This window comes from Suricata suricatta, chromosome 3 (assembly GCF_006229205.1).
Source record: "Suricata suricatta isolate VVHF042 chromosome 3, meerkat_22Aug2017_6uvM2_HiC, whole genome shotgun sequence".
Classification (NCBI taxonomy): Eukaryota; Metazoa; Chordata; class Mammalia; order Carnivora; family Herpestidae; genus Suricata; species Suricata suricatta.
Window position 1 is genome coordinate 85,871,263 of NC_043702.1, and position 24,378 is coordinate 85,895,640.

At 34.7% G+C, this 24,378-nt stretch overlaps 1 protein-coding gene across 1 annotated transcript in view; it reads left to right on the forward strand.

Annotated features, from left to right (window-relative positions):
• Window positions 1–24,378, forward strand: part of LRP1B (LDL receptor related protein 1B) — a 1,807,041-nt gene that overhangs the window by 1,351,143 nt on the left and 431,520 nt on the right. The window contains exons 38-41 of the mRNA XM_029933319.1: window positions 8,302–8,428; window positions 8,566–8,717; window positions 9,014–9,138; window positions 10,472–10,843. Of these exons, the coding sequence (XP_029789179.1) occupies window positions 8,302–8,428; window positions 8,566–8,717; window positions 9,014–9,138; window positions 10,472–10,843 (776 nt within the window). The remainder of the gene's footprint in view (window positions 1–8,301; window positions 8,429–8,565; window positions 8,718–9,013; window positions 9,139–10,471; window positions 10,844–24,378) is intronic.

Genomic DNA, 24,378 nt, shown 5'->3' on the forward strand with positions numbered 1-24,378 from the left:
AATTACTAAAATTTATCCATAGCCAAATTCATTTTTTTCCAGATTTCACACCATTTGCATTCTCTTTGTTGTAGTTCTCCATTGATTATCCACTCAAGACTTTATTTTCTCTGTTATTTCTGTAAATCTGAGGTGTTTTCTGCATTATCTAATCTCTTCATTATACTTCCTTTGCACATTTCTCTTCTCATATAAACATTTGTATGCCATTCTCTTTCTTGCTGTATTTACTGTTTACAATGTATTTTCAGGTGTTTTTATTTTTGTCACTGCACTACATCCAAAGTCTCATCTTCATCCCTTTACTTATATTTCCGTTTTCCTTTAGAAAATCTTTTTTTGAATGCCTATTGTTATAGACATTTACATATTCTTCTACCCCTAATCTACTGACTTCTTTTCCTAACAATGGCATGTCTTTTTGCTCTGAAGAGATTGAAACTTACTTTAGATTTTCTGTAGTTTCTCATCACCTATGTCTATCTGTCACTAATTTCTGTCATCTCTTCTCTACAGAAGTCTCTTAGATTTTCCATTTCTTTCTATTGCAACTATGAGCTCAGCACTGATTCAACTGAAGGAGCTCATTAAATATTTTTGATTTCCTAATTCCGAGTGCCCACAACAAGATTTATATTTTATTTCACAAAACAAGAAATGTTTGACACATGTAGCAATTATTTACCTCCATACCTTCACTTCTTCTTAAAAATATTCTCTTTAACTATTAATTAAGTCACATGAATAGATATTTGTCAGAATTTATAATTAAGTATTGATACAGTTTTTAAATTTTTTTTAACATTTATTTATTTTGAGAGACAGAGACAGATCATGAGCAGGGGAGGGGCAGAGAAAGAGGGACACACAGAATTGGAAGTAGGCTCCAGGCTCTGAGTCAGCTGTCAGCACAGAGCCTGATGCGGGGCTCAAACCCATGTACCATGAGATCATGACCTGAACTGAAGCCGATGCTCAACTGACTGAGCCACCCAGGCACGCCTGATACACTTTTTTAAACGTTAAGCTGATTTTTGGGAAATGTTTATTACTACTTGGAAATATGAGTTTCTCCCTATACGTTATCCACGTTTTACTGACTTGGGTTCAGAAAAGAAAGAAGGCTTAAAAGTGAGCAGTCCATGTAAAAATTATTCAAACATTGGTTTCCAGGTAGTATTACATAGACATTTAAGTGTCAAAATTGTATCATATGAATAAAGTACAGCATTTTAATATTCTGTTTGAAGTTAAAGTATGGTAGGTGGTATTGCTAAGGGAAAAAGTAAACCATAATGGAGTAAATTAGCTGAATCCAATATATAAATGTGTCTGGAAAAATGGGCATGAAGCCTGTTTTGAACAGTGATGACTTGACGTCTTTTAAAATATAGCCAAATGCAAAGTAGAAAGCATGTATGAATTTACTTCAGCTTGAAAAATTAGTTTCTTCTTTCTATTGACTTTTTGGTAAGGCATCACTTCCATTTAAAAAATTGAAATATAGTATATATATTTTATGTGAAAAACACTTCCTACAGTAGAAGCCACAGTATATCACTGTATGATACCAAAATTTTTTGATTAACTTCTTATGGTATAGTATGTCTAAGTGAAACACAAATATTCTGATTTTGTTTTCTTTAGACACCATAGTTTAACCATAGTTTAACATCTGTTGAGTTAGCAGGTGTATAGCATAGTTTAACACCATATCTCAGAGTATGCTTTCACCTTAAGGCAAGATGACACATGTACAAAAGAAGTAGAATTATGTTTGACTTGTGATGGAAATACTGGTGGAACCAGGGTGTTGGTGTATAGTATGAAGATACAATGATGGTCAGAAAACTCAGAAACACCACAGTCATGCCCCAAATTATAGCCAGGTTTCTCTACAGGTATATAAGAGAGGCATATAGACAAATTATACTGACCAATGAAAGAAAAGTGTCACACTGTTTTTCACTAGGGATTTTCTCAAGTATTCTGCAAACACCCTTGTTTCAAACTTAGGTTTTGCTCACCTAATTGTTTACCATATGCTTTATCTTTATTCCTTAATCTCTAAACATAAATCTTGAATCATATTCCCCCTGCTTAAAGGAGGGAAGAAGAACTGGAAGTGATTAAGGTGCCCTAGGCTGTCATGGTAGCTCTGTGGCTAGTGGAGGAGAAAGAGTGGCCAGAAAGGTCATATTGCCTCCTAGGGCAGAAGGGAGCTTCTGGTCCAAACCACCAAAGCCATGTTGAATGGAAACCAGAAATAGCTAACACAAATGCATAATTGTTGAAGGGATGACTAATAAAACTGTGGTAAAGGTTAAAAATGAAGTTTGAAAGATGTATTGCTCTATCCACCTGTAGAAATTATCTTAGCTTCTTTCAGTACAGAATACCTGGTGTAGGTTGGATATGACTAATATATAAGACAAACTGAAGGTCATGAAGCAAATTAGAAACATGTCGGGGGCACATGGGTGGCTCAGTCAGCTGAGCATGCAAATTTGGCTCTGGTCATGATCTCACGGTTTGTGAGTTTGAGCCCCATGTTGGGCTCTGTGCTGACAGCTTGGAACCTGGAGCTTCCTTCAGATTCTGTGTCTCCCCCTCTCTCTGAGTCTTCCATGTTCCTGCTCTGTCTCTAAATAATAACAATGTTAAAAAAATTAAAAAATAATAAAATTCTGCATAATGTTTTAAGAATCAGTGCAAGGGTCCTAGGAGTCTAGGCTCTAAGAGTCTAGGTATTAAATATTTCATAGGAATAGATATATATGTGTATATATATATTATAGGGAAAACATCAAGTATATATTTGGGATACCATAAACAAATAAAATTTAGACCATTTACTCAGGAAAAACAGTGTGAAACATGTAAATAGCCAACCAATAGCATATATGTACATAAACATGTATGTGTGTATGTATATATTTGTTAAAATGAGAGGGTGCACAATGAGGCAGGGTATAAATAAGGGACTAAATATAGTACAGGTTATAAACAGAGTATGCTGTAGCGTTATACATGCCAAATACATTTTTCTTTGTGAATAATTTTTCCTCATACTTCTCCGGTAATGACTGGACTTACATATAATAATTGTGTCACTCAGTATCGCAAAATAGTGAATCAAGAAGGAATCTGATATAGAACTTAAGGATAACAGAAACCAGAACAAGGCCTGTAGAATAAATGGTAAATATTGTTTTAAGCTTAAACAGAAAAAAGAATATGACCCAAATGGCCCATATCTTTATTTTGGCTCAAAAGAAAAATTTATTTCTGAAGTTATTTATAGAAATGAAAACTTCACTCACCATTGCACTTCAATATTTTCAGTGTTGAAACCCATACTTTTATGACTTAGAGACTTACACCTAGCAAGTTTTAAGTATTTCTTTTGGCATTTTTCTTAAGGTAAATCTTTACTCATTTGCCTCTGCCATTAAACAGTGACTTTCATGAAGGTCACTAAGGTCAGTTCATTTTGTATCATCAACTGCTGGTGCATAATAGGTGCCTAATTAATATTGGTTGAATGAGTACATGACTACTGAAGGAATATATTTGAGAATCATCTACCAAACCACACACACACACACACACACACACACACACACACACACACACAAAATAAAAATAAGAAAACAAAAAAAGAAAAGAAAAGTGTTCAAGGTTATACTGTCTCTAGACTCTTTCTTTCAACAGAGTGTTCCTCTATCTGTGCTTGAGTTCTATTTACATTGCAGGAACCTCTAAGCAAGAGTAACACATTCAGGACTTGAAAAGTGATTTGGGATTGGCATGGAATGCTTTCTCAAAACAAAATTGCACATAAATGAAATAAAAAGAAATGCAAAGAAGCACTCACAGGAATAGAGAAGCTTCTTCATCACACCATATCCCTCAGAGAAGATGAAGGATACCATTTCATGTTTTTGTGAAATGTATTCAAATTTGTATATTATGTTATTTGCATGTGCCCTGAAGATTGAGGTATTGACGTGTTGGCCTACAAAATATTCTGTTAATATGAGTTTTAAGTAATTTGAATGAAACTGCTAAGACATTCAAAATCACAAACTGTTTTTGTCAAAAGCTCATGCTCACACAAAGCCTAGCTGCTATCATTAATTTGTAGATTTGTTTGTTTTTTATTCTTTGCTGATGTAGTATCACGCCCTTGCCCCTCAGTATGATAGAGGAAACAAGGACATCCTCATTTTCTTCTCAACCAAGGCAACGGCCTATAAAAGAATGATATGATCTTTATTTTTGTGCCAGCGTGGACATTTTTGGTTATCTCCTCTCTTTTAGCATATGTGATAAAGTATGTAAATCATGCTGTCTCAAAATGACATAAGAATGGGAAGAAATGGTGAATTTATTGTAAAAATTGCAACCTAGATCTGTGTTCAAAGGAAACTGGTTAGCCGTCAAAAAAAAAAGAATTTTAATCCAAAGAAAATGATTGATTCAAATTAGTTGCTTTTTACTCTTTTACATATATCTAAAATAATCACATTTAATACTATTCCTTTTATGATGATTTAGACTTATTCAGTATTCTTTTTCTACCTCACACGTTTTTTTACACTTCCCCAGCAAAGCCAAATCTTTGTTTTCATGTTAGCTTTATTTCTCAATAAATATTTATTTGAAATTACACAAGGGCATTTATAATATTTTGAATATTTTCAGCTTTCACTAGTTTTGATAGAAAAGATTAGTTTTTCTTTATAAGTGTACTGGCATGTAAAGTAATTCTGATACCAGTACAATGGTCATATGATCCATTCAATAAACTTTTGGGAACTGTAAGTGTATCCTAGGCCTTTGGGAATTCCAGTGCTGCTAAGTGGAATCTGTTGTCTATTTTTCAAATGTCAATAAATAATTGGACATTAACATTAGAGCATAGTATGCATTTATTGCACATTTTCCTGCCACGTACTATGTCTCATAAGACAATAAGGATATTTGTGTTATAATGATTTCTGACAGTACTTTTATAATCCTTCAAACCACTTGAATATCCCATCTGTAATTTTGTGATTTTAAATTCTGTAACTGTCAGCCTCTGTATCTAGGGGGATTTGCAGTTTACAAAAAAATTATCATCCAGAGAAACTTCAATTGTGTAGCATAACATTTTATTTTGACAATTGTGAAAATTTCTAGGTCTGGGATAAGCTTGAGAAGTATTCTCAGTGCTAGATTAACCAAGCTAATACTCTAACGGCAGTTTCCTTCAGAATATCATATCATCATTCAAATAACATTTCGCTACAGAAAATTTTGAACTCAAATGGGGACAACATCCATCTGAAATGCTGTCACTGAATCTGAATTTCCATGGGGTCTCAAAACCAGTGATAGGGATTTTCATTTATTCCCTTCATGAAAAATCACATTTAGATACAAAGACTCTATGTTCATTAAAGATATCTCCTCAAGTACATCTATGTAAATTACTATCTTAAATTATTCATAAGTTTCTTCCTGCAGTTTTATAAGCTTAGTGTTCTTTCTCTACATTTAGTTATAATCCCTGAAGGTTCTCAAGGTGCTAGCTCTATTCAATTCTTTATTCTTAATTTCAGTTTAAGGAATTCATACTTTTCCTGAAATTCATAAAATGTCGCTTAATTTTAGTGGGTATAGTATCTTTTAGTTTTAATATGTAGATAAATTATTTAGCTGTAATAGTGATTCCTACAGTCAAATTTAGCTTCATTTATAATGGTAATTTATCAAATCAGTACTGAAAATTTGAGAAAAATCTGTACTCAAGATAGGTTTATTTTGGATAGTTCTAATTCTTAATTTTACTGTCATTCATCCAAGCCTCCCGCATGTAAGTAATGCAGATTTAAAATGCAAAGAGGGGCACCTGGGTGACTCAGCCGGTTAAGTGTCTGGCTTCTGCTCAGGTCAGATCTCACGGTTCGTGGGTTCGAGCCCCGCGTCAGGCTCTGTACTGACAGCTAGCTCAGAGTCTGGAGTCTGCTTCGGATTCTGTGTCTCCCTCTCTCTCTGACCCTCCCCTGCTTGCGCTGCCTCTCTCTGTCTCTCAAAAATAAATAAAAAGCTTTAAAAAATTAAAAATAAATTAAAAATAAAATGCAAAGGGACTACTAGGGAAGAAAAGAAAGGCTTGTTTCTTGGTACTAGGCCCTTTTTTCATGGCTTGTTTTATGTTTTTTTTAAGTATGAAGATCTTTGTTCTAGTTTCTTATACCATGAAATAGATTTTGAAATGAGATTATTATATCATTATGCTATATTTACATTTGATGAGACAACATAGAGAATACACCAGAGGCCTGGTGTGCCCCTTTTGCTGCCAGCGGTGTGACTGTGGATCATTAACTTCCTGACCTGTACTTTCTGTAGCTGTGAGAATCTGAGCGAAGTTTGTTAAGTAGGTAGATTTGCCCTCCTCACTCAAAACATTGTTATTTAGTTTTTAAAATAATATTTGTATTACTGAATTCTGTACATCTGAAAGCAGATTACTATGAAGTAAATGGTATATTGTACATATTTCTTTTCAAATTTGAACTCTGGGGTATGTTAAAATAGATGACAACAGTCAGACTGAAAAAGCACCTGTCTGTCTTGGCTCCCCCAATACTCCTTCACGGTGTCGCATCCATCCCCTTGTCATTTTGACACAGTGACTGATTAGTCATTGTAAGAGCATTATTAATGCTAAAAACTTGTCCTTAAAAAGTTAAATGGAGCAACAAATTTGGTCTCCCAGTTATTTTATTTTTTAATACAATGAGGATCTCCATGAAAGTTTAAAAATCTTAACTTCAATGCAAACATAGTTTTTTTTATGCCTGTTTCAACCTACAGCTAACCAATAAAATACTAGTTGGATTTCTTATGCAGACTTTTCCCTTTCTAATTTATTGTGTATTCATTCCATTAGACCACTGTATGATTTTTATAGGAAATTAGATGTAAAATAAAACTAGAGTTTTGAGGTTTGGTGTAAAAATGAATGAAAGCTTGTTCAGGATTAATATACTTGGAATTCTAGCCACACGTTCTTTTCATCTGGTTGTAAAATTCCAACACACGTATTTTATATAGCATTTTCATGAAAAAAATTCAATTTTTAAAATAAATCAAAACAATGTGTGTAAAGGGAATACATGCATTTTTATGCAGTTTAAGTATCTTTTTATGGATAAATAATAAGTTGAGTGGATATAAAATATGAATGTACACCTTTGATTTTTTTATGGAATGAACACTCATATATATGTATTTAAATATCCACAGAATACACATTCATTTTTGCCTGAACGAATCAATGACTGCCATATTTTTCTAAATTCTAATCATTACTGCTTTCTGACAGATGAATCAAAACTACAGTGGACATAATTTCTAAAGAATGGATCCTATTTATCTGAAAGCATGGATTTTGTATTGTAATATAAATATTATGTATGCTGAATGAATGAGCAAAAGGAAGCATGAATAATAGGCCTTCTGTTTTTCTACATTTAGTTTTTTGACATATTTTATTTCAGCATACTCTGGATTTTCTTCCTCTGTTTCATTTTCTTCCATGTTCCATTTTGTATTACGCAATTACTAAAATAGGAATATCTGTTTTCATACGAATCTGTGTTTTATGGTTGCTTCACAAGATAACTTACAAAATTCAAATTAGAATAGTTACATTTAGCAGTCTAATTGGACAGAATTGAAATTACACTGCATTCATATATACATTAATAATATTTTACCTCGCACTAATTTTTATTTTAACAGTTGTCTAATTTCTTAGTGCTGTAGGTATAACAGATGAAAATGAGAAATAATCACTGTCCTCATTGAGCTTATTGTCCAATGGGGGCAAAAAGCATTAATAAAAACAGCACTGTAAAGAAATATAAGAACTATAACACTATAAATTTCACTCCAATCCATCCAGAGGATAGGGTAAATAATCAGAACACAGAAGAATTTTTGAGGGAAATGGTGTTTGAAATAGGAACTAGAGCAAATTAGACAAAGAGTTTGGAGAAGAGTATTTCAGACAGGGAGGAGCATGTGCAAAGCATTTTGGAGGGAGTTTGAATCCATCCTTGTGATTTCTAAGAATAGTTAAATATTTTTTTTAATGAAATTTTTTTTCACAAATATAAACACATGGATGTTGATTTCTATTATTATTATTTTCTATTGGTATGAATGTTACTGCTTTATTATTAATAATATGTTTTCTAGTGCTTGTCTGAGTCTTACTATAAGTCAACAATCTCATTTCAGCTATTTGTTCTGGACTGAATGGGGACAGATGCCCTGCATTGGAAAGGCTCTCTTAGATGGCTCAGAGAAGGTCAGCCTTGTAAGCATGGGAATAGCATGGCCAAATGGTATCTCCATTGACTATGAGGTGTGTTGAATTTCTTATGTATTTAAATAAACATTAACTGCCAACTTGCATTAAGCCACCCTTAGTGTTCTTTCTTTTTTTTAATAAACCATTTAATCCAAAACAGCTTGTAATATTACTTTTCAATCGATCTTTAGGAAAACAAATTGTACTGGTGTGATGCTCGTACAGATAAAATAGAAAGAATTGACCTTGAGACTGGAGGGAATCGTGAGATGGTGCTGTCAGGGAGCAATGTGGATATGTTTTCAGTTGCAGTCTTTGGGGCTTACATCTACTGGTCTGACAGGTAATTTATTTTTTCATAAGTATTTGAGACTCAAAATGTTATTTCAGTGCCAGTTGCTTTACCCTTGTAGGATTAGCCATTCCTTAGCAAGGTCACAACAAGGATCTCACAAAACCATGTGATTTCCACAGAAAGTCAGGCATTCTTGCTATTCCAGGCTCAAGTGTTTCAGTGTCACAGACTAAAGTTGGTTTCCTTCCCCTTCTGCTTGGCCAACTGTTATCTTCAGTTTAAATAACTGGCTTGATGTGAATTACTTAATGATTGTTGATCATGTATGTCCAACTTCTTGTCAGAGCACATGCCAACGGGTCCATCAGAAGAGGTCACAAGAATGATGCCACAGAAACTGTAACCATGAGAACGGGTCTTGGAGTCAACCTGAAGGAGGTTAAAATCTTTAACCGAGTAAGAGAGAAAGGTCAGCATTCTTATAAAGTAAATCTTACATTAATACTCTCCTTTAAAAAAAAAAACATTGATCAAACTTAGAGATTCTTATATGAATCCCAAACCTCAAAACTCTAGTTTTATTTTACATCTAATTTCCTATAAAAATCATACAGTAGTGTAAGTCTATTGGAATGAATACACAATAGCTCATACATGCATAGTTTTGCCTTGGTCAGTGTATTTATATGGACATGTTATATACCTGGCATGCCTTCTATAAGTAATGTAGAAAATCTTGATAAATATTCATATTTAACAAACAAAATAGAAAGCACTATTAGGATAATAGAGAGTGATAAGTAGCCAAAACCACATATTTTGTGTTGTATTTTTATATATACAGTGATTATGGCTTCAGAAGTTTGTTGTTGGTGTGAAACATTTCTGAAGTCATCACTCCCTTAAAATGTGTTTTTTGAAACTGATAGGAAGGTGGTTTTGATTTTTAAAAAATTTACCTCAATTAAATGTGCATTTTATGTCATTAAATATCCATTTTAATGTCCACTAAAATAAATTGTAATTAATTTCCTTGATATCAAAGGAGGGTATAATAATTTTATAGTTGATGATGGATTTGTGGAAGAAAATTATCCTGATTAAGAAATCTTGATAGTATATTACACCTTCACTCAAAGCTGAAATAAAATCTTACACTTAATATACTTAGGAGGTTAGGTACATTGGCACTGTAAATTTGTTTGATAGCTTTCATATTTCATAGACACATTTTAAACCAGTGCACTGTTTGTTGAGGAACCCAGTTCATGTTTTGAGAGAATTGTTACTTGTGCCAAATATTACAGTATATAAAACCTATTGCAATCTCAGCATCAAGTTTCAGGAAATAATTATGCACTTAATTGGCTGATTAAGAAAAATTTAATGCTTTTATTTTGATGATAATTAGAGCAGAAGAATGCAGTCTTTTAAATAAGAAATCCAAAATTTAAGCTGATATGAATAAAGTCAGTACTTTATAGTATTTGACTTTTTTACTGACCAGTATTAATAATAATAATAATAATAATAATAATAATAAACAGAATATTCAACATGATTTTTAAAAAATATTTCTGTAAGAGGGGTGCCTGGTGTCTCAGTAAGTTAAGTGACTCTTGATATTAGATCAGATCTTGATCTCAGGGTCGTGAGTTCAAGCCCTGCAATGGGCTCCATTCTAGGCATGAACCTGACTTTAAAAAAAAAAATATTTCAGAAAGAAAAAAATCATTTGAAAACAAAAGAAAAAACAAACATATATGTTTGTGTATGTGTGTATCCTTTTTTATTCTCTTTAGGGACCAATGTTTGTGCTAAGGACAATGGTGGATGCCAGCAACTTTGTCTTTATCGAGGAAATTCTCGGAGAACTTGCTCTTGTGCCCATGGATATTTAGCAGAGGACGGAGTTACTTGCCTGAGGCATGAAGGCTATTTGCTTTATTCAGGGAGAACAATATTAAAAAGTATACATCTTTCTGATGAAACCAATTTAAATTCACCAATAAGACCATATGAAAATCCACATTATTTCAAGAACGTCATAGCCTTGGCTTTTGATTATAATCAAAGAAGAAAAGGTACCAACCGAATCTTTTACAGTGATGCGCACTTTGGGAATATACAGCTCATTAAAGACAACTGGGAAGACAGACAAGTAATCGTTGAAAGTAAGTACAATATTTTTTTTTAAATAATTTGGTGAAAATGAGTATCATTTGCATTAGCAGAGAAATTCGAATGGTAATTGTTGGTAGCAATTACTTTTTTTTTTAGTTTATATTCAAGAATAGGTCACCTATATTATCTGATCTGCCGAAAGTCAAAGCAACTAACCATTAGCATGTATAGTATGTATATTATGATTATTAGTTTCTAATCATGGAACTTTCAATATATTCCTTCATAGTGTCTTTTTGTAAGTATATCAAATTTAATGGAAATTTTTTTTCAGTATCAAACTATACTAATCTTATTTTCTTCTACTGGGTGAAATTATATCTTTAAGGATATCTACCTAATTTTATTCAGTGAATTGTATTTTCTCAAGCAAATATCAGAGATTATTATTTGTGTGTGTGTATGTGTGTATGTGTATTATAGTCTTGAGAAAATCTTAGTAAATAAATAATCTAATATTTTAAAATATTTTAATATTTTATGGGACATATTAATTCAAGCAAAATATTGTATGGATTATTCATATAGTTTAGAGAAACATCTTTCTTGCCATCCTACTTTCACAAGGGTGACTTTATGTTTCTCATATAATCTCTCACTTTTCTCTCTGTATCATTTTCATATATCCCTCACTGGTCCAATGTCACTCTACTTGAGGTCAATTCTTTTTATTACTTTATAAATTATAACATAATGTATAAATTAATTGTTTTCAAGTAAAATAGATTTAAAAACTAAATTTCTGCCTCATCACTGCAACATCAATTCCATTTACTTGGAACTAACAGCTGTCATGCCTTCAGAACTTTTTTCATGTAATGTGTATATCATTTAGATGAGACTATATGCATTATTCAGATTTTTAAAATATATGTATCTTGAAAAGTTTTTATTTCACTACTTAACACTCTATCTCTTTCTTTTGAAAGCCTGTGCCTATTTTATACTAAAGATAAACTAATTTAACCCTTTTCTTCTGATAAACATTTATTTCTGGTATTTCATCATTACCTACAATGTCACAATGGACATTTGTGCATATACAAATATTTATTCACACATGTGAGTATTTCTTTAGCATAAAATCCTTGAAATAGATTCCTAGAAATAGAATCAGTGTTTATTTTAATTTTTATAGCTGGTCAGATTCCTGTCCAAAAAGAAGATGTCAGCTTCCGTTTTCATCAAATGTATATGAAAAGGCTTATTGTCTCACACTTTTTTCAATAATATTTTCATAATTTTATTAGTTTATGAGTATCTAATTTGTAAGAAAAGTCAATGTATGTTAATTTACCTGATAACTAGTGAGATATGGCATCTACTGTATGTTACTCATATAAATATGAATATAAATATGTCAAATTTCTTATTATACATTGCCACCCGATGCAATGCCTAACAGTCTTCTAGGCTAGTATTTGCTTATTGAAATCTTACTCAGATTTTCCAAATTAGTTCAAATATACAAGTTTATACTTGTATAAATATATATTCTCATTTCTTTATTCTCTAGATTACTATACTTATTGATAATGTCATACCAATTTATAAATTACAGAACATGGCAGAATGCCATTTTGGTGTGTATGTGTGTGTGTAGAGGAGAGAGACAGTGGGGGGAGGGAGAGAGATAATGCAACTGTAACTATACTAATCATAAAGTACAGACATATTTGAGATTTATTGACTCAGTATATTATCTAGAAAGCTTAGATTATATTCTCTGGTCCTCCATTTCTTCCAGACTGATACAGTTCAGAAAACGCTCACATTGTATCCAGAATATAATAAATAACTTATTAATTCATTTTCTATGCTCCGGATTTTTTGTTAGGCATTCTGGATATAAAGTTGAATACTAGTCCATAGATCTTTAGAAGCCACAGTTTCAAAATAAACTGTAAATAAACAAACAGTGAAATTGAGTAGAAGCCACAGGTACTAAAGGACTAGAGAATACAAAAAGAAAACTCTGTTTGGGGAAGGATATAAGATGCCACTGACCTGAGTTGAGGACACTTAAAAGATCAGTAGAAATCTATTAGTTGACTGGGCCAGGCTGGGGAGAAGAAGAAGAAAAAGAATAATTCTAGACCTGTGGTCCTCAAGTGCGGTTTCCTGGGGACTCCCAGTAGGTGTTTGAGGAGTCTAAGAGGTCAGTAGTATTTTCATAATAATGCTAGACAATTGTCTTTTCCACTGTATTGACCTTTGCATTGATGGTGTGGAAGCAGTGGCGGCCAGACTGCTAACAACCAGCGCTAATCAAGGCAGTGGCACCAAACTGTATTAGTAGTCGTAGTATGTTTTAATGCTGCTCCGTAGCAAGGGTGGGGGGGAGCCTGTTTCACTTAAGAACATTCTTAGAGTAAAGCATTTTTATTTAATTAAATCTTGATCCTTAAGTACGCATCTCTTTATTACTCTATGTGATGAAATACACATAAGGCACTTATGCTGCATTCTGATTTTCAGTAGTTTCCTGAAAGAACCGAGTATTTGTGTGATCATTTGGGTTCATGCTTCTTTTAAGGAATGCCATGTTTTATTTGAAAGAGTGAGGAACAGACAATCTGTGGTTATTCAAACTTTGGTGTGTGGCAGACGTTTTCTAAAGAATGAGTACAATGAGTCTGTCACTGCAAGGAAAATGACTTCCAGTATCTGCTGCAAATAATAGAAATCAAGCTTTCATGTGAAAGTTAGAATTCCAGAAGATTTTTATCAAGTATAGTAAGCTTGATAACTTCCCAATGCTTAGAGGCTTCTCCGATGAGATGGCTGGTGCTATTACTGAGCTGACTTGTTGGGTATTGCACAATGAAATGGGTCAACAAGTATGCTTAACTTAGGGAACAAATATTTTGCAAATGACATGATTAAAAAATCATGAATGGGGAAATGATCCATTCAAAGTGTAGGATTGACCAGTGGATTTTAATATGATAGAGTAAGAACAATTCATCACTATGGTTTCTGATTCCACACTGAAGCTAAGCTTTAAGTGATGTGTTATGTGTGAGCATAGTGTGAAAGAATATCCAGAATTATCTGAAAAGGCTACTAAAACACCTTTGTGTTCCAACTTCATAGCTGTGTGAGGCTGGATTTTCTTCACATACTTAAACTAAAACAATCTAACAGGAAAAGAAGCCGATGTGTGAATCCAGCTGTCTTCTAGTAATCCAGAAACTAAGCAGACTTGTAAAATTTTAAGATATTCTCCTCTCAGTTAAAACAATACGAGGATACCTGGGTGGTGCAGTTGGTTAAACATCTGACTCTTGATTTCAACTAAGGTCATGATCTCACAGTCATGAGATCGAGCCCTGCATCACACTCCACACTGAGCCTGGACCCTGTTTGGGATTTTTTTTCTCCCTTTCTCTCTGCCCCTCTCTCACACTCCCTCTCTCCAAGTAAATAAATACACATTAAAAAAATAAATAAAACAATGCAGATATTTTCCTAGAAGGTGCTAGTTATATTAACATGCAATCAATTCATTTTATTTTACAAGAAAGTAATATATATTTAAAACAAAATGTTTTGTTTAAATTTCTAACATGGCATTGAAATATGGAATTCACACAGAATTTCTTAAAAGTCCTCAATTTTTAAGATGGTAAAAATTCTCAGAATGAGAAGTTTTCAAACTACTCTTCTAGAATAAAAGCTCAGAAAATTTTTGTATTTTTTAAACGTTTATTTATTTATTTTGAGCGGGAGAGCTAGTTGGAGAGAAGCAGAGAGAAAAGGAGAGAGGGAATCCCGAGGGGGCTCCTTGCTAACAGCATGGAGCCTGATGTGAGGCTTGAACTCACGTAAGATCACGACCTGAACTGAAACCAAGAGTCAGACACTTGACCGACTGAGTGACCCAGGTACCCAAACTTCAGAAAATCTTTAGTACAAAGCCAGGATAGATAGGCAAAGAATCACATATCATTTGGTGTGATTAGAATGTGGGTTATGTGGCATAATTTGGTGTGAGAGGAAGCTAAAGTCCTAGGGAAGGCTCCATTGATGAAAGATCTGATCTGCCAATATAAGAAGCATTAAAAAAAAAGTTTAGGAGCACCTGAGTGGCTCAGTCAGTTAAGCATCCGACTTCAGGTCAGGATCTCAGTTTGTGAGTTTGAGCCCCGCATCAGGCTCTCTGCTGATGGAGCCTAGAGCCTTCTTTGGATTCTGTGACTCCAGCTTTCTGTGCCCCTCCCCTGTCTCTCTTTCTTTCCCCCAAAATAAACAAACATTAAGATAAATAAATAAATAAATGAAAATACATTTTAAAAAGTTTATTGAGATATAATTTACATACCATACAATTTACCTATTAAAAGTATACAACTCAGTAGTTTTTGGTTTATTACATTATTAATTTTTTAAATTAGGTAATATATATTATGCATAAAATATAATGCATATATAATAAAATTTGCTATTTCAAGTATTTTTAATCATTCACTTCAGTGACATTACATTCATAATATTGTACAACCATCATGACTATTTCCAAAACCTTTTTATGACTTCTAATAAAATTCTCTTTAAGCAATTACTCCCCATTCCTTCTCCTTGTAGCCCCTGGTAACCTTTGATCTACTTACTTTCTCTATGAATTTGCCTATTTTAGGTATTTCATTTAAGTGGAATTATACAATATTTGACCTTATGTATGTGGCTTATGTCACTTAGCATAACATTTTCAAGGTTCATTCGTGTCGTAGGATGAATCAAAAGTTCATTTTTCTTTTTTGGGTCTGAATAATCTCTTATTGTATACAAACACCACATTTTGTTTATACTTCTGTTTATGGACACTTGGATTCTTTCTACTTCTTTACCACTGTAGAAATGCTGCAATGAACATGGATGTACTAATATTCAAGATAAGTAGTTTTGGTTTTAGTTAGTGCATGAAAGGAAAACATGAGTGTTAGAAGGTATACATACACTAGGATTTTGTCTTATGAGGATCAGTCCAACTATGCTGTGTTCAGTGAAGTTTAATGGTCATGTCTGAAGGCCGAGATGACTTAGGAGGTTGTTTCAGTAGTATAGATTTTTTTTCCAACTGGTAAATTAAACTGAAAGCATATTAATTAAGGTATACATACAACCAAAACATTCTAATCCTGCCTTCTAAAATCAAAGCAATTAAAACCAGTAATGCTTTAGTGGCTAAATGTGTTAATGGACATGGAAGAAGTGAAACATAATAGCTAGGAATTTGGAAATCGGTCAAGTTGGGATTCGGATCCCAGTTTGCTCTCTATTTCCTGTGTGATACTGTCAATTTCCTCACCTACAAAATGGGAAAACAACTCATAATTTTTTGTGTATGGAGATTTTATAAGAAAGGGTATGCAAAGAACTTACAAATAAGTGTAACTTTACTTAATTGAAAACTTTGTTACTGTATTTGTGACACATTTGTGGATTATTTAAGATAATTATCCTCCAAATTATTTTTAGTATATGCTCGAGTTGTTGAACAATCGGAAATAATTATAATAATTACAGATATGAGGTAGTGTATTAAGGTCAACTAGAATTTAAAAATTAATTATGATTAGTTTACATTGATAATTCACATAAACTTCTCTAAATACTCCCCTTAAATGCCCCATACCCACCAAGAAGTTGCTAATTTGTTTAACCATTGCAATCCTCGAAGTTTTGTGGGAAAATTTATAGTTTGATTTTCCAGACCAAAAAATAAAAACGACAAACAAAGCAAAACAATCTCCTCTTACAAAATGAGTGACTGGCACACAAATAAATACAAATAAGATGCAAAGTTCATGTTTTCTTGGTATTCCATTTTAATGTTTCTTGAACGATGCATTTCATCTTGCTACAGCTTTTACCACGTATTAAAAAAGAAAAATAATTCATGGCAACATGATCAAGTACTTAAAGATACCGAAGAGCAGTGATAGGGCTGCAGCCGCTGGAAGGGCAGCCCGGCTGAGGGTGCTGATCCTTTCGGTTGCTGTCCTGCTCCGTGCGGGGTGAGCAGGGCTCAGGGCTCCGGCCCTGCCCTCCCGTGGGTTGGTGGGTGGGTAGGCGTCTGTGAGGCGTGCAAGACCTATAGCACTCCAGGCCTGGTCATTGCTTGAGTCTGTCTGCTGGGTGGGCAGAGCCCATGACAAGAACCCTGCACCATCACAGCCTGAAAGCTGAGCAAAAAGGGCGTGGCCGGAGCACTTGTCTGTCCTAGTTTAGCTCAGGGAGCTCACCCTGCTCTTACATCTTGTCTCCGGAGCTGAGCAAAAAAGGCAGGTTCAAGAATCGCATCCCTCTTAGGTGTGGTTTGGTGTCTCCATGTGGGTAATTGGCATGGGAGCTTGTGCAGGATGGTTACAGCACTGGGTATGCAGAGCATTCCCCATGCTGCTAGCAGGCTAGGGAGAGGGCACTGAAAGTAGTGCCCGTCAGCCCTGTCACCAGCAAATTATGATGAAATTTCAAAAATGGCATCTGCCAGGGCTTCTGTCCCTGGATAAAGTCCCTGCAAGGTTCCTCTCTCTCCAGCAGAGACTTTTTAGAATTAGTCAGTGGGTCTCTCTCACTTATGGTCTAGGTAATTTTCTATCTGTTGCTTTTGCCTAGGACCTTGGGGTGAGTGGCTTTTCTTGCAACTCTTTTAAGAGTCAGATCTCCATCTCCTGTAATTCTGTGATTCTCCTTATCTTAACCCCCACTGATTTTTAAAACCAGACATTTTTGGGGCTTATCTCTCTGGTGATAGTCCTCAGGGTCTGAGTTCCCTATGAAGGGGATAATTTCTTCACTCCTTGGCAGCGTGTTCTGTGTTTTGGGGATCATCATTGTGATGAGTCACCTCACTGCTGGGTTAGTGTCCCTGGGGAAGGGGTGTCTCTACCTCTCTTATGCTTCTAAATGCATCCTTTTGGGGGGGGGTGCTTTTCATCTAATTCTCAGGTCCTTTTCAGAGAAAAATGATTTCATATCTAGCTGTAAATTTGTTGTGTCGTAGGAGGAGAGTTCAGGGTTTTCCTACAAGACTATCTTGATCCTTCTTCTTTCATAATGCTTAGATATATATTTTATTTCAAGACTACTGGTGGTAATATGTCTTTTAAATTATCTTTTACTGGAAATATATATATTTTTTCCTTTAGAGGGGCTACGTCCATATCCTTTTATGAGGGCCTAAACATTTATTTGATTATGTTAATTATCCTTTTTAAAAAATGTTTGTTTATTTTGAGAGAAAGAAAGTACATGAGAAGGGATGGAGAAGAGAGAGGGAGAGAGAGAGTCCCAAGCAGCTCCATACTTAGCATGCAGCCTGACACTGGGCTCAATCTCTTGACCATGAGATCACCACCTGAGCCAATGTCAAGAGTTGAATGCTCAACCTAGTGAGTCACCCAGGTACCCCATTTTATGTTAATTTTTCTGTTTGCAATTTCAAAGGTAAAAAGAAGTCAGCTTTTAAAATGTATTTATTTTTTATTTGTTTGGTACATATCATATAAGTATTCTTTTTCAAAATGTGAGGATCAATTTTTTTCAGATTTTATGAAATAAAGAAATACTTTCATATTTATTAGCTATAGCAATATTCAGATTATCTATTAAGATAATTGCAAACACTGGAAAGACATAAAGGAGCATTGTTTTACTGTATTGAAATTACAAAGGTAAGAAGAAGGTAAGAAGAAGGATGAGTGTTGTACGTAGGGAGTCGGCAAGAGGTGAGGTGAGGGGTAAGTTTTATGCTCCAGTGGAAGAGCGAGGATAACATGATCGATTATGGAGAGCAGAATCTAGAGTGAACCATGATTAGTGCAGAGGAAAAGAGCCCCTGGGATTTCCTCCTCATTAAGTTGCAGGATGTAAATTGGTGTTCAGTGTGGCTTCCATGAATTCATAATTTCTTAAAATATTAGAGTCTCTCCAAGAAGATGGCCCATATCAGCCTGGGAGGAAGCAGTTTTTTCTGTACCTCTTGGGTTTTGGTCAGTGAAATGTGACTTAAATTGATAGAAAACTACTTATCAGAAAATAAGGCATAGAAATTTTTAATGTTAATTTTTGTGAGTGCATGGAGGACTTCATAGAAAAGAAGTGAAGACCCAAAGAAACACACCCTGGGGTTTATATGCCATTTTATCAAAGAGTGATCAATTGCAGAGATGTAGCTAACAACAACAACAAAAATAAATAAACAAAGAAATAAATAAATAAAGGAGTTTGGGCTGCTAGGGAAAGTAACGTGTGGGAAGATAAATGTATGGTGGAAACTAATAGAAGATAGTGGTTGTTTAGCAAGATGTTGTTTATGTTGACTCATTTCAATGCTATCTCCCACTCCAGTGATAATGATAGTTCTTCCTGCCCTAGTATCATAGAGGGGACACTTTCATGAAGGAAAATTTATGTCCTGTTATTAAGTAGATTAGGGAGGGTAGCAACCTTTTCCTGTATCCACTGTTTCTCAGTTGCCTTCAGCTCACAGTAATCCTTATGTCATAGTAGTATAATTTGGGGTGACATATTCTGATCCCCTTCATAGGCATGATTGTCCTAAAGTCTTTTACCCTACAGTGTGGATCAAGACCAGATCCCTATAGGGTACTGGCATATCTGAACAAGAAACATTGGAACCACAGGCAGAAGCTACTTAATATGAGGAGCAGAAAAAATCACGAGGAACATTATGTTAGAGAAAGAAAAATACTACTAACTCTGAGTCATGTGTAGAACATATTACTGAAGTTCTGTAGGGTCAATCCTAGGTATGGTTCAGGTATTAAAGGCAGAGAAGGGAGAGGGAGAACTCAGGAGCACTCAGTTATCAGTATTAGAATTATTCATAGATTTGGAGCTTCACGATTTTTCATAAATGTATCAGAATAGCTGATAGATGGACTAGAGGGTGATACTAACATTTTTTCTGTTGAGGAGTCAGTCTTAATAAGATAGAAGGCAGAGAAGTTTTCTGCCAGGGTGCTCAGAATTAGGGGAATGTCCTAGTAGATCATATTAGATGGTCTGACAAGAATTCTGTTTGCAGAATTAGAAACATGCTGGATCATGCCAATGTGGAAGAAAGGGCCTTTGCTTATTATAAAACTTGAACTTTGAAACCTATGGTGAGCCCTCAAGCTGTTATAGTTAATGATTTTGATTAGGAATGGGGGGAAGGAGTAAGAAGAAACTGATGCATCTGCCATAGGATAGAACGCTTAAAATGATTCTAGGTAGACTTGGGAAATGAATACTGATTCACATATGAATTAATGTCCCAATATTGGATCATTACCATATTCAGTCTCAGTAGGTGAGTGAGGGTGGGGATAGTAAGATTAATAATCCTTGATCAGATGTTACCAAGATGGGTTAGTCAGTTAAATGTCCAAGTCTTGATTTAGATTCAGGTCATGATCTCACCACTCATTGGTTCAAGCCCCACATTGGGTTCTGCATTGATAGAACCTGCTTGGGATATTCTCTCTCTCTCTCTCTCTCTCTCAAAATAAATAAATAAACTTAAATAATACATCCTGGATCAGAGTCATGTCTGTATTAAATGTCAGTTTAAACTTAATTACATTTATTTATTTTTTAATCCCTATTCTAGGAGTAGAGATTAGTTTATATCAATTAGCTTTGACTGAATAACAAACCATCCCAGACTTTAGTGTCTTTAAAGGACAACTGCTTATTTATCCCACTTTTCTACAGTTGGCTGATGGTTCTTCCAATCTCTGGCCAGCCTCACATCAGATGATCTAGGATGGCTGGCTTCCCTCATATGTCTGGCAGTTGGCATGCTGTGGTCTGGCATATTGGGCCAGTCTCTCTGTTATTCAGCAGGTTAGCTTGGGATGGTCTCATGGTTCTCAGAAATGGCTGGCCTCAATGCGCAAATATTTTATAAGCCATATCTACTGATGTCTCATTGGTCAAGGAAAATCACATAGCCAAGTCCAGATTCAGAGGATGGGGAAATAGACTCACACCAATGGGTGGAACTGCAAAGGGGCTGCACACATGCATGGAGGAGAAGAATTTGCAGTTTCTATAATCAGCATAGTTGTGTAAGTGATTATTAGCTTATTTCCAGGAACTCCTAAATAATACAATGAAATTTGTCCTGGTTTTTTAAAACTCTTTTCTGTTTTATCTGTTATATAATGTTTTTTGACAACCAATAGTGGATGATGACCGTGATATCTGGCTTTATCCAGGAACTAGAAATCAATCTATCTTTTATGGTGAAGAAATAAAATGAGTGAGATAGAAAAGGATAATGTATTGGGGAAAAGATAAACAAAACTATGGGTTAGTGAATTTAATGACATTGAATTGATTTTTTTCACCTTCAAGAATATAAACTTCTTTCTGTTTAGCTCAAATAATGCTCCATTTTTCTTATAAGTCTCTTGTGATTAGTTGTTAGTAAGTCACTTTAATTGCCCCACATCTCTGTGTAAGCAATGTGACTGAAAAACTTATTTATTTACTTGTTTGTTTGTTTGAAAGGGAATAAATATTTGTAGTTTTGATGGGGATGAGAAAGTTATAAATGGCACCTAGAGAAAAATAAAATCTGTAATATACTGTTAGAAGAGGAATTCTCTAGGGTGCTTGGGTAGCTCGGTCGGTTAGGCGTCCAACCTCAGCTCAGGTCATGATTTTGTGGTATGTGAGTTGGAGCTCCGTGTCAGGCTCTGTGCTAACAGTTCAGAGCATAGAGTCTGCTTCGGATTCTATATCTCCCTCTCTCCTTGCCCCTCCCCTCTCTCAAAAATAACCATTAAAAAAAAGGAAGAGGCATTTTTCCTAGGAAGCAATAAAAGAAAGTATACATATTAGAACTTTTCTTTCCTTTTGAGAGATTGATGTCATGAATTAAGCAGATGAAAACAATGTATGGTGAATGATTAGTAACTCTTTGAGGGGATAGTTGATGAATTCAAAATTCCCAACATGACAATACAACACCTGCAGAAATAGGCAAGAATACAAGTGAAACGAGGGTTCCTCTTGAAAGATGATTATAATTTGTAGGGGTGAAGTTACCTGTAATTGTCTGAAAGGAAAGACATTTCAATATCATGTACACATTAAAATGTGCTCATTTTATTTTGCTTATAATACAAAAGTAAACAAAGTTTACCAGAAATCAAGAATTATTTGCATATTCAGCTTGTGATTCTGAGCTTTTTAGTAGAGCATTTGTGGTTAAAAATGTTGAGAGAGAGAGAATGTTAAAATAATTTATACTAAAACAAACCATTGTGTGAATATAAATTTCTTAGGACAGAAGTTCATGTACATATTTCTCTTAATTGAAGTTTAATTATATAGCTTTAAAAATGACATAAGTAAAGATATGTAAATTCCAAAATTTTTCATTGCTAGCCTATTTGCAACACCTATGATAATGCAGTATATGGTTTAGATTATCACTCTTGTAGAATAGCAGACTCAGTAATACTTCATGACATATTCAAATGAATGTTGCTGTTGCAAACCTCATCAACTTAAGAAAATTTTAATGTTTACTTATTTTTGAGAGACAGAGAGACAGAGTGCAAGTGAGGGAGGGGCAGAGAGAGAGGGGGAGATACAGAATCTGAGGCAGGCTCCAAGGCTCTGAGCTGTCAGCACAGAGTCCCTCATGAGGCTCAAACTCATGTACTGTGAGATCATGACCTGAACCGAAGTTGGATGCTTTACCGACCAACCACCTAGGTGTCCCTCATTAACTTTTAATGATTTCTACAAAGTAGAATTTGCAATGTGTAGTTCTGTGTTTTACTGACATGTTGATAAAGCTAAGTGTTAACAAGTGCTCTCCTCCAACCAGGCACCATGGTTCCTTTTATTTTCTTAGGCAATTTACACCCAGTGGTCTTTCCTCTTCTTTTGCTTTCCTCTTAGACAATCTTTTTACAACCACAGCAGGTTTATTCCTTAATGCATGCCTTAACACACTAATGTCCCTATAATTTTTGATAACACATTTTGACCTTGTTCTCTGTTTTCACTTTCCACTATAGCTTGATGACAGCCTGGTCTGACTGCTCGTGGGACATAGCGTTTCTTCTCTTTCTGAACACAATCTGATTACACTGCATTCAGCGTATTCTAACATATCGGTTAGGCTGGTTTTCTATCTTTACCTGCATTATCATTATTATCCTGCACGTCCCACTGCGCTCTTCTGTTAGTTCTCTATTGTCCATACTTATTTTGGTTTTTTTCCTAAACCTGGATCAAGAGGTAGGTAATGTATTGGTGTCCCTCTCACTTTCTTAAACCATCAACTGCTCCTTTCTATGTTTTCTGTTTCTGACTGTAGAAGTGCAGTTCCTGGAGAAACTTTCCTCCTACTTAGGGGTGTATTTTCCCTTTTAGAGAGCTCAGTCATTGTGACGATTCATACTAGGACCCTTATTATTTAATATTGCCCTAACTCCAAATTTGCCAATTTGTCTCCTTACTACTGGAAGACGGTGAAAATTCCCTTTAATATTTTAATGTCAACTCAAAGTCAGTTTCCCACCTAAAAGTCAGAACCTCTCTTATTGTTACTGTTAGAGAAATTATTACTTTTTAAAACCCAATCAGAATCTTACCTCACAATTATTAACTGTGTCTCTACCCCTGAGGGATTTATTCACCAACTATTTTTTCTTAGGCACTGTCATCATTATAGGCCATCTGTCTGTTCTTTTATTACTGAATATTGCTGATCTTCTATTTACTTTCCCTTTTTCTGCCTTGATTTTCTAGAAGTTTCTACATATGCAAAACAGTACTTTAGTTGAGTTCCTCCTTAAAACACTGTTTGAGTCCCTATTTTTTGCATCTCAAAGTATAATCCATTGCCTCCTCTTTAGGTATAATCTCTATCTAGGTGATCCGTCTCACCAGAAATCTATGTCAAATTTACTCATTCCTCCAGTCCTGCTCCCACCATTTTTGTCTCATGAACACATCATATTCTTTTTCACACTCCACATCTTTACTTAAGTTGTTACATTACAATGAAAGAGATTTATATCCTTTCAAATGGTTTTTATTTTGGAGAATCTTTATAATTCAGCTCAAATCCCTCCATACAGTTAAGGAATGCAATTTTTTTTCTTCCCAGAAGCATAACCTTCAGTGTTTTCCTCCTTTTGAAAAACATTCAGGACTTGTCCAGTGTGCTTCACATCCTTATCACCTCCTTGTTATTACCCTCTGCTTTTCCTTTGTTTCATTGTTGTCTATATGATCTCTCCAAAGAAAGGTCAACTTCTCTTAGGAAGGGTCTGTTGCATATACTCTTTTCTATACCCATTATAATGTAAAGCAGTATAATCACTTGGTGGATCATAAAAGTAACTAGCTTTATTATGAATTGGTTATCTGTTAGCCATATAATTAGGTTGTTAAAGGACTTTTCTGAAAGCTTCAATGCAGAGTAAAAGGAATTCTTTGACTTCAATTGCTTGCCTGGTTGGACTTGTGATTAGCAGAGGGAGGG